Raw genomic sequence first — 18,145 nt, 5'->3', positions numbered from 1 at the left:
CGGAGCAATCATAAATTAAACGTTTATTATTTTAAATATTTTATTTAATATATCCTAGAATTTGCAGAATGATTCACGGAAAAGCTTGGATTTTTATGTAGAGCACACGATATTCAGATAATTTTACTATTATAACTTATTGTATTACAAATATTTACGTTTAGTTTATTTCGAAAATAAATGTAAAATAATAATAAACTGAGAGTTTAAATCATAATTAAATATTTTGACAAAAAGATTATCATAAAATTCGAATATTTAATATATAGTAGACCCGATAGAGTCGCCTCCCAACGGCAATGAATGGAACGTTCGGTAAGTGGCTTGTCGCATGTGTATCGAATTGTGTGATGATAGTCTGCCGATTTTGATTTTTTAGTTAGTTATTTTGAATAAGAAAACGATGTTTGGACAACTTTTGTTTAGATTTGTGCATAGTACAGCTTATCGCCTTAATTCGGCGGTTCCTAAAACTGCTCTATCAGCTCTGAGGAAGAAGACTGGATACTCATTTGTTAATTGTAAGAAAGCGTTACAGCAATTCGATAATGATTTAGAGAAGGCAGAAGAATGGCTCCATGCAGAAGCTCAAAAACAAGGTTGGGAGAAATCACAAAAACTTAAAGGTAGAGAAACTAAACAAGGATTAGTTGGATTCTTTAAGCAGGGGAATGTGGCAAGTATAGTTGAAGTAAATTGTGAAACTGATTTTGCAGCTAAAAGCTCTCATTTTAAAGATTTAATGAATGACGTACTCAACATTTGCCATAATCACGCTTCTACTAAAGAATTAAAAGATTCCTTGATGAAAGTAAACGTTTCATCGACGGAGTTAAATTCACTGCCGTGGCAAGAAGGTAAAACGTTAGCGGATAGACTTGCATTATCCGTGACGAAGATCGGAGAGAATTTAAATGCTCGAAGGGCTTTGTGTATAAAGTTTATGGACGATTACACTGTAACTGGATACGCTCATCCCGCAAATCCAGATGCTGGTGAAAATTCTGTGCAAACTGGTAAATATGTTGGATTAGTCGTATATCGTAGACACTCAAATTCTGTTCCAAACCCAGATTTTGACAAAAGTCTGTGTCAACATATAATTGGTATGGATCCAAAAGAAATAGGCGAAATGGAATCTGAAGAAAACATAAAGAAAGATATGGAAACTAAGCAAGAAGTAGTAGTTGATTCGCCTAATAAAGATAACTTGGATGAATCCCAGTCTAAGCAGGAAGTAGAAGATACATCCTCGTCGTCTAGTGAGAGTTCATCTGACGATGATGATTCTGACAATGAAATGTTTGAAGAAAGGAGTTTATTAAAACAAAAATTTATTGGTGATCCGGATAAAACTGTTGGGGAAGTTTTAGAACGAGCATCTGTAGAAGTTGTCGATTTTGTACGCTTTGAATGTGGTCAAAATTTAGAAGAGAATAAAACAGAAGAATAATTCATACATAATATTAAAATTCTTATTGTTTTATTTCAAATTTTAACAAATAAAATAGAAATGAAAAAATGATTGTAATAAGTGATCTTGTTAGATATAATTTTAGAATAAGTTAATTTCTATAGAACATATTCCAGAAATAGCATTTCAGAAATCTCATTTTTATACTTAACGTTAAAACAATAATTTGTAATTTTAATGTATGTCATGCATATAAGTTAATAAACAATATACTATGGATGTGTTAGAATATTGGAGACAAAGTAACATTATTATTTTCTAAGCTTTATGTAATTAGTGTCATGCGCACATACATTTTTTTAAAATTAAGTAATATATGTGAAATTGTACTCAAATGTAACAATGCCGCCATTTATATAATAATCAAAAACTAAGAAAATCATCCAACCCAGAGAGAAAAAAAAACAGCGGAAAATTTGTCAACGTGCCCAGACAATGAAAATATCTGATGGAATCGAATATTTGAAGAAAAATACGAGTTTAAGCAAAATATGCCACCTTAATATTCTTATTACGGTTTAAACGTTTAGGACATCAATTTCTTACTGTTTTACTTTAGACACTAAATTATACGAGCATAATCACAGTCGATAGATATATTGGTCTGAGCTACCAATAGCTCTAATGCTACGGAAGTAGCGTAATAACTATTTCTGCCATTTCACGCGCTGTAATCGCTTAATGACGCATGTTCGGCTTCAGCATAGAAATAGTCAGCTGTAAACATTCAAAATTCTTTTAATATATGGAATTTTCTCGTTTTTAACTGAGATATTGCTATTGTCTTTGTTAAAGGAATGCTTATAAACACTATTAATTCTTTAATTCGGTTTTGAACATTATTCGTAAATAGACGTCCAAGGCGATCGAGTGGCAGTGGTGAGGGACGTCAATAGACGTTAAAAAATTCTTATAAAATACCTGGACCATTTCGTGAAGTCGTAGAATTTTCACGAGTAGTTGGGTTCTCCAACTTTGTTTTGGAATATCCTTTAGTTCTCGAGAAATTACAATAAAAGAAAGAAAATTAAAATAAATATGAAATTTTAGACGGCCATCTATCGACATAAATCGAATTTAAATCTCCCGCCGTCATCTGATTGGTTAAAAAAATTAATATTCCTAATTGGCTCGCGTCAGAAAAAAGTAGGTGTGACTTCTGTAAATGACGCTATCGGGAGTGCACCGATGCAACCGGAAAAAGTAAACAGCCTACGTCATTAGTCTAACGGTCCTTGTCTGACCTACTTTTCGTAGAATCAACATTGGAGTAAGCTGTAGTAAAACGTAGTAGTTTATAGTAAAACGGTCTTCTCTAATATTCATAGTAATTTGTAATGCTCGGATTTCAATTTAATAAGTATTATTTAGTTCAGAAACATTATAAATACATCATTAAGTAGGAGAATAACGAAAAACTTTATTTTTTAGTATAATACAATTTACAAAATCGAAAGTTCGTATATCGTAATATTATAAAAAACTACATCGAAACATACAAAGTCACCTAATTTACTTAAATTCAGTTCATTATACAACTGTAGATACTCTTGCCTTCCTCAGTTTCCTCAAAACAAAATTCGAAAACTTCAATTAATCCTATAAATATTTAAGCGCCATTACTATTCGAATTAACTGTAATTACAAATATAACTGAAAAATATTTTCGACATAAACCCTAGGCAATAATTATCAAAACAAAATTCTTCAAGTATAAATTTTTCTGATCGAGTAATATGTAATAATAGTTTTATCTATTAGTCTTGCCATATTCTACTTTCTATGTTCACATCCATTTAGTTTCATGTAATTACACTTTAAATGTAAAAAAATCTACCAACAAATTAGTTTGCTAATAAAGATACTACTTGCTAATTAAAGTTTGTATTCTTCTTTGACGTAGTTCTACGTTTTAGCACTAAATTAGTAGACATGTCTAAATAACACGCTTATAAACACTAAATGCCATAAATGTTTCGAAATTAGAACTAGATAATTATATGCACAAATAAATTTACATGCCTTCATTTACATCCAAACAAAGATCAGTTCTCCCAAATTGTCGAAAAATAAATTATTTTCAACTTTTCTTTCTGAATTTAGAACTAATTCACAGTAAACTTTATGCCTTAAAATATCCATTGCAATCAACGCAAAATGTATGAATCCACGTAATAAAAAATTATCGCAGTGAACTTCGAAAAAACGAGAAACACAGAATTATTAAACCGCACTTTACGAAATCTGGCGCGAACTGTCGTATACAATAAACAAAACGAAAATGCTCTTGTCCAATGTCATCAGGTGACAAAAAGTTTCTAAATAAACGCTAAAAGTTTTAAAGAATTCTTTCACAAAAACCGATGAATTTAATTAATACACAATAACTAAATCTGTTTAATAAAGGTTAATAATTTTCCATTATAATTATGCAAATTAGATATAAAAAAGATCATCGCGCAAATTCTCCCGCGAACCATGGATGACTCTTACGTCATCTGGATTGAAGTTTCCTGCAAAATACTGAAAATTTTTATATAATTATTTTACTAATCCAGCCAAATTTAAATAATATAAAATGTCTAGATCTGTTTAATAAAGATTAGTAATGTACTATCATTAATATGCAAATTAGATATGACAAAGATCACTGTGGAAAAATTCCCGCCAAGATAAAAATAGCTTTCGGTCACGTGATCACCAAGAAATACGCCTTAAATTTAATGTTTGTGTACAAATTAATACATTTTAACTAATGTCATCGTTTAAAATTTAATGTTTCTGTAAAAATTAGTAAATTGTAACAAATTTCATCAAAGACAACAGAATAATTTTCAGCTTATAAAAACTCTACAATAAATGATTATTTCTTCGAAAGACGTCGATATGTACGAATAAATAATAAATATACAATAATGCTTTTATCCATTTTAAGTGGATATTGTAAACATTAAGCTATTTAATTTGTTTGGCTTTTATAATTTAGTTTCCGAATATTTTACTGTGAAATTCCATTTAGTAAACAGAAACAAAGACAAGCTATTAGTTATAAACAGGACAATAGAATAATTTTTACGTAAATTGAGTGAAAATACAGAAAAAAACGAATTATATCAAAGATGGGGACAAACAAGCTTACATCCCTAGAACAGAGCTTATAATTTGTTGTCAATTCCAGCCTGTTCCTACTTTGACTGTTTTATGTTGGTAAAAACTTATTTTTTTAAAATAAAAGTACTTTGTTGTTAGTGAAGAAAGATAAAAGTATCGAAATATAATATTCAGAATTAAAAATATTGATGTATGTCCATATTAGAAATGTATATTTTTTTCCGATATTAGAAATAATATCACGAAAAAAACATTATATAAATGAAATACGGCCATAAACAATTTCTTTCTGTCAAATAAATTACGGATTAAACAGGCTTATCTAGAAAAATTCAATCGCGAATAACTGACTTTAAATATACAGAGGATACAGTATGCTTGTTATGTGATAGTATTTGCGTTTACAAATTAACAGAATTTTCCTTTTTTTTACACATTATTATGCTATAATCTAGAAAACTATGTTTAATAATAAGACATACTACAGAAAGGGTAAGAAAGGAACGTCAGTCATTGTAACTAATGTATTATTGAAAGTTTCATTCATATAGATAATTAATTTTATCAAGATACATTTCTCCAAAAGAAAATTATCGATATTTATCGTAAATATAAGTAAATTTTATTATAATTTAGATAAAAACTCATTTTTTCCCCACGCATGGCTTCTTTCCCCTCCCTCTTACTCCTATACTTGGAACATTCCATTTCATAATTTGATGTAATAATAACGTTTAAAATGATTCTAAATAAAATATTGACACTTAAAGTAGGTTAATATAGGCCTATATTGTCACGAGTCTCAGGTGTATTCATAAAAATGTAATAATCTATACAATAATACTTTCTCACATGCTCCATGTGTTAAAGTTTGCAGCTGTAATTGAAGGTAATATATAAAGAAACAAAATGTTTATATTATCAATAGTTATAAAAGATATCTTATTTTCACGTAGAAAAACAAAATAAGACAGAAGAAACAGACAATCACACGATATCTCTATCCAGGACATTCTATAATTGATTTCAAATTTCTAATGTCGACATACATGAATATTTTTGTGTGTGTGAATATTATATTTCGATACTTTTATGTTTCTTCACTAAGAACATCTTAAAACATTAACTTTTTACCAACAAAAAACAGTCGAAGTAGAAACAGGCTGAAAATAACAACGAATTATAAGCTCTGTTCTGGGGATGTAAGCTTGTTTGTCCCCATCTTTGATATAATTCGTTTTTTTCTGTATTTTCACTCAATTTACGTAAAAATTATTCTATTGTCCTGTTTATAATTAATAGCTTGTCTTTGTTTCTGTTTACTAAATGGAATTTCACAGTAAAATATTCGGAAACTAAATTATAAAAGCCAAACAAATTAAATAGCTTAATGTTTACAATATCCACTTAAAATGGATAAAAGCATTATTGCATATTTATTATTTATTCGTGCATATCGACGTCTTTCGAAGAAATAATCATTTATTGTAGAGTTTTTATAAGCTGAAAATTATTCTGTTGTCTTTGATGAAATTTGTTACAATTTACTAATTTTTACAGAAACATTAAATTTTAAACGATGACATTAGTTAAAATGTATTAATTTGTACACAAACATTAAATTTAAGGCGTATTTCTTGGTGATCACGTGACCGAAAGCTATTTTTATCTTGGCGGGAATTTTTCCACAGTGATCTTTGTCATATCTAATTTGCATATTAATGATAGTACATTACTAATCTTTATTAAACAGATCTAGACATTTTATATTATTTAAATTTGGCTGAATTAGTAAAATAATTATATAAAAATTTTCAGTATTTTGCAGGAAACTTCAATCCAGATGACGTAAGAGTCATCCATGGTTCGCGGGAGAATTTGCGCGATGATCTTTTTTATATCTAATTTGCATAATTATAATGGAAAATTATTAACCTTTATTAAACAGATTTAGTTATTGTGTATTAATTAAATTCATCGGTTTTTGTGAAAGAATTCTTTAAAACTTTTAGCGTTTATTTAGAAACTTTTTGTCACCTGATGACATTGGACAAGAGCATTTTCGTTTTGTTTATTGTATACGACAGTTCGCGCCAGATTTCGTAAAGTGCGGTTTAATAATTCTGTGTTTCTCGTTTTTTCGAAGTTCACTGCGATAATTTTTTATTACGTGGATTCATACATTTTGCGTTGATTGCAATGGATATTTTAAGGCATAAAGTTTACTGTGAATTAGTTCTAAATTCAGAAAGAAAAGTTGAAAATAATTTATTTTTCGACAATTTGGGAAAACTGACTTTTGGATATAACATATGGATTTACATGAAAGTATGTATTATTGGGCTACTAATTTATTTATGTTTATGTGTATTGTTGTACTGCAACTTACTTTGTTTTACTACGTTAGAGAAAGTAGGTCACACATTGGATTTCTGACATAAAACTGTCGGCTTTTTCAGAGTGAAGCGGACCTTCTCAATGAAGTGTGTTTTAGGGAAGTTATGCTTTCTTTTTCTGATGCATGCCAATTGTGAAAATTGTTTTTAAAATTAAATATCGGTCAATGACGATAACATATGTTATAAATGTGAAGATGAATATAAAAATATTTCTACATTTTTTTATTGTTTTGTTGTTTCTTAAAGATTAATTTATTTAAATTTATTATATGTCAAGTAAGTTTATTTACAAAATGCTAATATTTTAATTCGCTTTAATATTTCGGCGTAAATTTGAACAAGGAATTTTAAAATTTTAAATAAACGATATACTGAAATTTTCTTTTATTTACAATGATTACGTCACTTCTACAGAAAGTAGAACACGAGACGACCTTCACCCACATTTCAGTCTGGGGGAAAGGCCGCCAGTTGTAGTCATAACAACCTTTACGTCTTCTATTGTTGTGGATGAAATTCGTTAACTGTCAATTACATTTTCTTGAATTTGATTCGCAGGTTGGAAAAAATCGTCATTACTTAAATGCCTAAAACTTTAAAAAATTATATAAAATTGAAAATAAATTCAAAAGTTTTGAAAAAATCGTATCGGATGGAAAATCAAAAAAGAATTTAATATAAATTTGAAAAAAAAAATTTTAGCAAAAAATTACCGCGAAAAAAATTCATATATAAAAAAATTATGTGACAATAAAGAACGATTTTTTCTTTACAAGACGTAACTGTTTAAAAATTTTTTTTCCTAAACGGAAACGAGAAAAACGCGTGGGAAAATTCTTAAAAAAATTCCCACGGTTTATCTCCACAACTAACTGGTAGAGCCGAGTCCGACTGTTCCACTGTTAAGAGGTTAATTCTTTAATTCGATTTTGAACATTATTCGTAAATGTCGTTAATAATTCCTTTTCTATTAACGCGGGAATGCGTTCCTAGACGACAGTGTTTTTTTTTTTTTTTTTAACTCTTTCCGCCCTGTGGGCACTAAGAGGGCCTCTTTTAGTAGGCCCATTATGGGTTCGGCCAGGCCCACAAAGGGCGACCGGGTGGTGAGGGACGGGCCCGACATATCCGAACGGACCACCCCCGAAAAATTCCTGGGGATTATTCGACCCGTTCGGATTCGATCCCGGGTCCCCCAGAGCGGTAGGCTGCCACCTTTACCGCTCGGCCATCCGGCCGTCAGAAGACGACAGTGTTAAACGAGGTCACTTTAACAGAGTAAATAGAGATAGGGGAACACGCGACCAAAACTAAACAAATTTTAATTTAATTTTAAGTTATTTTTATATTAATTTGTATAATAATATATGTTAAGTAACGCATAAACATATGTGCACAGAAATGTAAAATTAATTTTTTGTGACGAAGGTCCTGGCTCTTCTGAAATTCTTGTTTTTTTCGATGAAGTCGTGTAGTTTCATTAGTCGCTTTCTTTTTCTTTCCTTAAGCAAATGTCGGCAGCAGAAGATCGCATCCAAAACACTCGCTTTGCTTTTGCACTTCTTTCAAAATCTAATCATTCGCTACAATGTGATCAATGATTTCGCTTATCGTTACGAAGCTTTTACTAAAGAAATCTGTAGAGATATTTTTTGGGTTCTTCGTTTTCAGAATCTCTATTTTCTAGTTCTACACGAATTCCTTGTTCTGCCAGTTCTTGAAGGTCGTCGCGGATAAAGGTCTCACCAGAAATCTGCGGTAATTCCTTAATATCCTGCTCGTCTTCCTCTCCTAGTTCTGCTGTACCGATTAGGTTGAGTTTGGTCAACCTAACGATACAGCGATAGGCTCTTCTCGTTGAGAATTCTTGGATAACTTCAGCCATAACTTCTACCACATTTCGTTGGTGCATTTATCAGTTAATTCCTTACAAGCGAGGCCGATATTGCCTGTGGCATCCATGATGTTATATTTTTTCAAAATTGCACAAACAAACATAGATTTTAAGGCTTATACAAAGGACAAGTGTAGTAGGCCATCAATAAATCTCCATTCATTCTACTTTTGTTAGTGCAGAATATTATATAAATTACCAAAATATGTAGAGCCGATATGAGTGTCATAAAAAATGTAATTTTTCATGTAAAAAATACAAAACTATTTCATTCCAAATACTATTTCTCACTATATTGAATCAAGTAAAATTGTATAGCACACTTTATTTATAAAAACATTTATTTATGAGCAAGAAAAATATGTAAAATTTTAAATATTTGCAAAATCTTAGCTATTTCCGCAAACTTTCATCGACCCCTGAAGGGTCAATACCGACCCCGTCAAGAAAGCCGGAGTTAATATAATAGAATGTATTTAACAAAATATTTCAGTTTTAGAATTAATAAATCACAGGAGGGATAATCGTAAATTACTTACCAGCAGTTTAAAATCAATTTAAATTTGATTTTGTATTCGACTTTTTCAACGAAACACTAATACACTTCGGGTTTTCAATGTCAAACGGCATAAGAAAGCTGCGCAGCAGCAGCCGAATGGATAAAAATGGAACAAGCAGCTCTTCGCCTGCCGTTCGTCATTACCAGACGAACGACAACCCAGAACTCACCACGTGGCGGTGGCTATTTCAGAATTCCACCAAGAGTTGGAAAGAATCCTACTCCAAAAGTGACTAACATCACTTGTCGAGTCGAGTTCTTCCTAACTCACACGATAAAAATATTTATAATTACCTCTGAATACTAAAAGTTCAGCTATTCCAAACTCACCGTATTATTACTATTTAAAAGGGATGCAATATTGCAACAACTAGTAATAAAGAAAGACAGAAATCTATAAATACATCTGGTCGTAATAAAATGCACGTTATGGCCACAAAATTTAGTTCAATCTCAAACCAAACTTCATTAACCAAAAAAAAAAACGCCCTGCGCGATTTAATAAAGCGGGACACAGAAAGCCCTCTCCATCTCCGATCGGCCTCTTCACTCGAGCGGGCCTTAAAAATACGAAACACAGAAATTCCTCTAACCCTCACCGTCTATCGTCTTCACCCCAGCGAGCTTTAAAGATGCGAGACACAGGAAACCTTCTTCGCCTCTGGTCAAATCTTGTCTTCGTCCGAGCAAGATTTAAAGATGCGAGATACAGGGAGCCTTCTCCTCCTCTCGTCGGTGTCTCTTGTTCTCGTCCGATCGGGTCTTAAAGATGCAGGACACAAAGAGTTAGATTGAGTAAAAAGTAACTCGTGTGAAAAGGCCGACAGGAGATTCTATCTCTTTATTCAAGCGGGCCTAAGAGAAAGGCGACACAGAGCCTTTCTGCCTCCCGTACATTACCGAAGTTTACTTAATCGCAATATTTTTTGCGAAATCTCAAAGAAACGCAGAACTTTTGAACAAATTTACACTTAACAATATAACTAACTACAATAGAAAAAGGCAATAATACATTCTAACAATTCGTTACATATTGTTAGAATATATTGTTTAGAACGCGACCTATTACGATCCCGTCATATTTTTACGTCACGTGTTACATAAAAAGATTAATCGGTTTGAAATGTATCAGAAAAGATCATTTTATTAAAATAATATTCATTAGAAACAGGATTACTTTCAGTTTATTAAGTTAAAATAATGCTTTTTTTTCTAATACTGTAAATAAATTTATAGAAATATCGAATCATTTATTCTAAAGTAATGTTATCTGTTTTTTTGAAAATCCAAAGAGGAATTTGTAATGATTGTCGCCCTTTGCACCCCAGATAATGCTGCCAGAATGTCTTAATTCACAAATTTCAGAAATTTTTGACAAAAGGTGCTCAAGCTTGAAAGTGGATGAACAAAATTTCTGAAATTTTGCAGGGTGGTTTGATTATTGGGGTAATCGAAGATATTAAATTTTGGCGGTTAAATATCGAGGGGATGGAAAGATGATAGAGGTCGTGTGAATCTGCGGTAGTGTCAGACTTAGCAACGATTTTAGCATTGCAATTTTTTTTATTAAAACTCTCTGTATTTCCAAAATTAAGCTTTCTGCCATTTTATATTTAAAATTATAAACAAATATTTTAATCAAATATGATAATAGATGGCGCGACTAAACTTTTTAATGTAGCCGAGAAATTGACCAACTCGTTGATGGTTTATTTTTCAATGAAGAAAGTTAATGAAATTAAAAGTATTAAAATTTCAACAACAAGGGAAATCCTTAACTTACAATAAAGCTTTTCAAACACATCTGAAGTGCGATATATACAATTCATGGTGTTTCCGTCATATATATAAGTATAATAGCGAGGTTGAGGCCGACGTTTTAAACGCGAAAACGTGTACGTCGGACGTTCAGCGCCGCTTTCCTGTAAGCCTAGAAGTTTGACAATGGCGTTTGGAATATCGAGCATGATTCCACTGACTTTCCAAACACCATTGTCAAACTTCTAAGCTTACAGGAAAGCGGCGCTGAACGTCCGACGTACACGTTTTCTCGTTTAAAACGTCGGCCTCAACCTCGCTAATATTTAATTACCAGTAATAAATAGCCAGGACAATAATTACATGAAAATTTTACAAGAAAATGCTAAAAACAATTTTTCTGGAATATTCTTGTAAATCTTAAATATAAACATTTAATTTTGTATACACTATATTTAATGTTCTCCAAAGTGCGATGTGCGTACCCCAGAAGTACTCAAATTGATACTTGGGGGGTTAAGCCAAGTTTCGAAATACTGTATGTATGTCCTGTTTGCAGTCTGTCTAATCCCTCAGTCATCCTCCCGAAGTAAGCTCACGATCACTTGCGGTCATTCCGGGAAAAAATTCAAATTGCGGTTTAGAGCAGGAATTATGTATTTATAGTGAAAATTTCGCAACTTTTTCTCAGTAATTTATTCCATAAACATAGCTATTATGTGTACATTTTTCTAATTTATTTGAAAAGTTTTATTGCGAGTGAGATTCATTTAGACTCGACATTCTTTTCAATTCCTTGTTCTAATATGTATTCGAGACACAAACAAGTAAAACGACAAGGCCGTATTTGGGACAAGACTATCTCACGGAGACTCACTACTAAGCGAGATCACTTCGACGCTCACGGCGGGTTTCGTTCTCATTCTTCCAATCATCTTTGGTATCGCTGGTTTTGAGCGCGATCATTCAAACTTCGCCCGCCATAGCCACGACCACGAGGTCTTCCACGATACATTTTCATTGAAATTAACCTATCGAATGTTGAAATTTCTCGGGGATACTATAGATTACCACCTATGGAATTTCGGACTTTGAGTATATATCTGGACTGAGGGGACGAGTTCAACGATACTCTACTTTTGGACCGGAGACAAAAAATAAGAAAGTTATCATACTGTACTTTTTTAATGCTTTCATACAGCCGGCACCGTAGTTGCTAGTGATGCCATCTCGCGGTAAAGTCTGCACACAAATTTTTAAAAAAAGCATTCTGAAAGGCAAGAAATTGCACGAACAGTCGAACGCCAGTTCCTGTTTTCCTTTTGTTCAAGCATCGCGACTCCCGATCGCGATAGCGCGGTCGGCTCGTAGTACTAGCCGACCGCGAGCGATAGCGAGACTGAGGAGCCCTATCCCCCCCCGATGTTGACGAGCGCGAGGGTGTGCAAAAAGGACTTAACTCGAACTGTAGACGATCAGTGTGCTCGTGGATCAACATCTGCCTTTGTTGAAGGTATTTATGGCAGACTTGCCGGACTGCCTGTTAAACACGCGATAGGCTTAGCGGAGAGAGTGACGCGACTCCCGATCATCGCGCGATCGCCGAAAAAAGTATGATAACTTTCTTACTTTTTGCCTCCGGCCCAAAAGTAAGGTACCGTTGAACTCGACTCGGTCCTCTGAGTTCAAATATATACTTAAAGTCCCAAAATTCCATAGGTGGTAATCTATAGTACACCCAATTTCTCTCCGTTGTGTGACGCCCCAGGTTGAATTTTTGTCAATGCGAAAATTTCCTCGTTTTTGAAAAAAAAAAAAAAAATAATGGTGGCTATTGTATCGTTCGAAACTATTTTTTTATTTTGCACAAACAAATAATTTATTTTGCACAAACGATTAATTTGCACAAAATATTTCGTTTGTGAATAAAATACGTTTGTGATTATAAATGAATTAGAATTCAATAAATTATTACAAATGATTATATGATTATAAATGAAATTAGAATTTCGTTTGTGATTATAAATGTAAAAAAACAAATAATTATATTTCGGAAGTTAGTTTTAATATAAAATTATAACGACGCGCCATCTAGTTTCAAAAAGTTCCGATGATGAAACGAGATATCTCCGGTGGTCGAGGTTATCACGTGGTGACCAGAAATATCTGGGGAATAACACGGGACAGGTAAATGAGGTTTTTTCAGATTCGTTTGTCAAAATTCGATTTAGCAACATTCGCTTTTCGAACTTCCCAACGTACGTGTTTGTCAAAATTCACTTTCAGAATATTCGTATTTCCAACTTACCAACCAGCAACGCATGCGCAAATCTCGCACTACTGCCTGTTTATAGAGAATGTCGCCATTTTGTATTTTATTGTGTTTCGGTTCTCGGTCCCCTGACTACCTACAAGTCTGGTTTATTTTATGCGCGCATGATTTGGGCACCTAATACTCTGTGCCAAATTTCAACTCCTGACATGTACTCCTTCATACCTCTAAGCCAGCGGTTCCCAACCAGTGGTCCGCAAGAGCTAAAATATGGTCCGCGAAAGATTTAAAACTTTTATTCGTTTTAAATTATTATTCCCACATTGATACAAACTGAATTTAATTTTTACTAAAAATGTTATGTTTTCTATTATAATAGTACTATTTTTTTAAGAGGCCCTCTTTCCGCCCAGTGGGCACTAAGAGGGCCTCTTATAGCAAGCTCATTATGGGTTCGGCCAGGCCCACAATGGGACGGCCGGGTGGTGAGGGACGGGGACCGACATATCCGGACGGACCACCTCCGAAAAATTCCTGGGGATTTTTCGACCCGTCCGGATTTGATCTCGGGTTCCCCAGGGCGGCAGGCTGCTAACCGTGACCACTCGGCCATCCGGCCGCTGATAATAGTACTGTTAAAGCATGTTACTCTTGCGTTTAACGATTACTTATGTTAACAGTTTTGATTAAAGTTTATTTTTAGATTGACACAGTTTATTTTTCTTAAACCTTGTGGTCCCTGCTAACAACAATGAAATCAAAGTGGTCCCTGGTCAAAAAAAGGTTGGGAACCGCTGCTCTAAGCTGATAAGACAGCAGGACGTACGATTTTATAAACAAGACATAGTCTTTTTTCAATGCTAACTCAGGATATTATTTCTTCGTAAAATGAAGTTTAGACTATTTACAAAAAATTTTAATGAAATTAAAAGTATTAAAATTTCAACAACAAGGGAAATCCTTAACTTAAAATAAAGCTTTTCAAACACATCTGAAGTGCGATATATACAATTCATGGTGTTTCCGTCATATATATAAGTATAATAGCACCCTCGCTCAACTCGTAAAAGCGAGTTGAACACTGCTCAACTCGCTTTTACGTTGGTTTTACGACCTGCTCAGGCGTAAAATATCATGGTCACGTGATTAAAAGCTTTTACGGTGAGGGGTTTTACGGCCCTTTTACGGCTAGTGGAGTCGCGGCCTTAGTGCTGTGTCGTCGGCATATCTTAAGTTATTGATGTTAACTTTTATGCCAATATTCTTGTCGGCCAGTGTTTGGTCAAAAATCATTTCCGAATAGATGTTGAAAAGAATGGGAGATAATGGGCAGCCTTGCCGGACGCCTTTTTGTATTGGTATTGGGTCTGTCAGGTCGTTGTCATAGCGGAGCCGGGCTGTTTGATTCCAGTAGAGAGTTGCGATAAAGTTGATATCGTTGTTTTCGAGCCCAAGTTTTCTCAGTTGGTCAATTAGGAGGTCGTGGTCTACTGAGTCGAAGGCTTTCTCATAGTCAATAAAACATATTTATACTTCTTTTTGGTGTTCATCATAGCAATATTTGTAAGCAGAAAATTGCCTCTCTGGTGCCTAGTCCCCTGCAGAAGCCAAACTGTGTTTTCTTAGTGCGTTTTCGCATTTGCATCGTATTCTTTGCTGAATCACCTCGAGGAAGACTTTTAGCACCTGGCTCATTAGACTGATCAGCCTGTAGTCTTCGCATTTTCGGCTGGTAGCCTTTTTTGGTAGGGCCACAAAGATTGATTGAAGCCAGTCGGATGGTATAACGTTGTTGTTGTAGATTTGATTGAACCATTTCGTTAGTTGCTGGATGTTGTTGTAGTCTAGTTGCTTCAGCAGTTCCACGTGAATCTGGTCAGGTCCAAAGGCCTTGCCTGGCTTTGCTCTTCGGATGGCATGTTCCACTTCAGACGTTCTTTATATTACTTAGAGATATTTATTTTATTTTATTTATTTTTGTGTTTAATTTCTTGTTTATATTATGTTTTCTCTATTTCATCTGATTATTTTCTCGAGTCAAAGATCTTCACAAATTACAATTTTGGATCTGAAAATAGGTTAAATGTTTTAATGAAATGTTCCTCTATTTCATCTTTTGAATTTCAAATTAAAATCCGTCGTGGCAAGATCATTTATTGCACATTTCTCACTATTTTGCCCATAAAATGCGTGTTTTCGACATAGTAAATTACAGTTTATGTTTGTATTTTGAGTCTTGCGATCCTTATTTCCAGATCATTTTACAGACCTGCTTCAGGCCTGTAAATTGGCCGAAAATATTTGTTCTGTGACTAAACTTATTACTGGAAAAGTAGAAATGGTGTTTTTTATTATTATTTGATGTGAAATCTCGAGTTATTAAAAAGAAATTTTTTAAGTTAGCTACTTTTTGAAAAAATTTTGGCTACAAAAGCTCAAAACATCTGGCCCGCTGTCATACTCCAGACAAAAAATTGGCACTTAAGCAGTTTGAGTTTCACCCCTGCTTTAGACCATACCTTAGAGACCAGTATATCTATCGACTCTGGTAATACCACAATTATGTAGAATAATAATGATCAGTGGCGTGCTGTCATTGGAAGCGGTGGAAGCGCCGCTTCCACCTTCCAATGACCTTCCCTTGTAGTTTCTAAAATATAAATTTTCATATTTTAACGTACTTTAAATTAATTAAAATTAATATTTTAACTACATTATGTATCTTATTAAAAAATTCTATACTATATGTGAAAAAACGATAAGATTGCTATTGTATATTCGAATAATATTTAATTACAGTATAATTAAAAGAAAATTATAATTATATTGACAGATTTTCAGACATAAAATCTTTAGAATTTTTACCACTTTTAGATGTTAATAATTTTAATATTATGAAAAACAATTTTTCCAAGCGTGTTTTAATTCTATAAATTAAGTAAATTTTATGGGAAATTTTTTGATTTATCCAAATTACGTAGTGAATCGCAATATTTATATTCGTATCCGGACTATATTGTCAAGTAACTCTTAAACATAAAACATATTATAATTAATATCTATCCGAACAAAGACGTACTAAAATAATTATACGATTTAATATCATTAATTTTTACGGTACCATTTACCAGTGGGTCTGTTGAGCGCGGTTTTTCGACCACGGAGCGATTTATATATTGGCCAGGAACACTGGGTCGGAGGAAAAATTGTCGTCGCTAGCGTTGCTTTCGATAGAAAAAGAGCTTTTAAATACGTTGATGGAGTCGACGACCAACTACTTTTATGATAAAGTAATTAACGACTTTGCAGAAAAAATCACCGAATAGAATTAGTTTATAAAAAAATATAAAAAAAACAAGTTTTTCTCTCATTGTTTGTATTGTATCAATTTGTATTATGTATGTATTATTTGTATTTTAGAACTAAAATACATAAATTTTTTATTTTTGTCATTTCCAGTATTTGTTCAAAACTTTTATGGAAATGTGAGGTACCGAGCAGGTCTGACCCGTCACGAAAGACGCGAAAAAACGGTTAATTTAGAGAAACATTTATTAGTTTAAAAGAACATAGGTAAAAGTCGTTTGTGGTCGGACACCCATTGTTTATATCAAACTGCCAGGCAGAAACTATAAATCGCGGAAGGAAGTCGTGCTATGATCGGTGGAAGATCGAATTCATCTTCGATCTTGACTTTTCTCACTCTTCAAATGAGAGTCTCGTTACGTTTAGTAACCAGGGACCAACCACTCGGGAAGCGTGATTGAGAGAGAACGACCAATCAAAATAGATGAAAGAAAGAACGGAGATTGATATAATCTCCGATAATCGAGGACACCTGGCACTCGGTTAACGTTCCGAATAACCAAAACGCCGTGTGTCAACGCGCAAAAAGGGAAAAAACAGTTTCTCGTCTATTGTGCCAACCTGTAACCCGTGCCACTTCGGACTTAGACCGTGTCCCCGACTCCAACGGACGAAGTCTCCCCGTGCCCTACAGACTGTCAACGCCACTGTCCCGGGGCCACCTTCGACCGACCATCGAAGAACCACATCGGCGCTCAAGACGTCCGAACGGCTGATTGTCCTAAAGCAAGCTATTTTGTACATAGTGTATGTTTATTTTATGTTAAAATAAACGGTTTTTGTCAGATACTTGTCGTCTTTGTCTTTATAGCCACCACCCATGTACGAATGGACCCAAGACCATTACTGATGTACAATTAACTGATTGCCCCTGGAAGTCGGCTTCTTACAGAAACACAGCTTCCCTATCATCAAATGTCACGGCACGCCACTGATAATGATAGGACGTAGGAAGTAGGAATAATTATTAATCATTTAAGATATATATGCGAATATAAATGCATGTAAAAAATGTCAGATATATGCATTTTAAAATATTTGAAATATGCAAATGTTTAAAAAAGCCAGTAAGATACAGTAAAGTAGGCAGGTTGAAATGCATGCATACTTGTCAACGAGCAGAAAGGATCTGAAGTTATTTCACATATCAAAGTTTTAATTTAGCACTAAACAATTGTAAAAAAATTAATTAATTAATTAACAAAAATGATTATTTGAAGTAATTTTTAATTACAGTAATTGATTTAATTCAGTCATGGAAAATAACAATCTGAATTGGGGAGGGAAATCTAAAATTTTGTGGCGTCGCTGT

General features: G+C 33.4%; 1 protein-coding gene across 1 annotated transcript; it reads left to right on the top strand.

Annotated features, from left to right (window-relative positions):
- Positions 1-376: 376 nt before the first annotated feature.
- On the top strand, positions 377-1,525 carry mEFTs (elongation factor Ts, mitochondrial). The gene has a single exon (XM_067288086.1). The coding sequence runs from the start codon at positions 404-406 to the stop codon at positions 1,451-1,453; it is 1,050 nt and encodes a 349-aa protein (XP_067144187.1). The 5' UTR covers positions 377-403; the 3' UTR covers positions 1,454-1,525.
- Positions 1,526-18,145: the final 16,620 nt, after the last annotated feature.

This window comes from Centruroides vittatus, unplaced genomic scaffold (genome assembly GCF_030686945.1).
Source record: "Centruroides vittatus isolate TY-2023 unplaced genomic scaffold, ASM3068694v2 scaffold_769, whole genome shotgun sequence".
NCBI lineage: Eukaryota > Metazoa > Arthropoda > Arachnida > Scorpiones > Buthidae > Centruroides > Centruroides vittatus.
The sequence above is the reverse complement of the archived record's forward strand: the minus strand, read 5'-3'. Positions and strand labels throughout refer to the sequence as shown.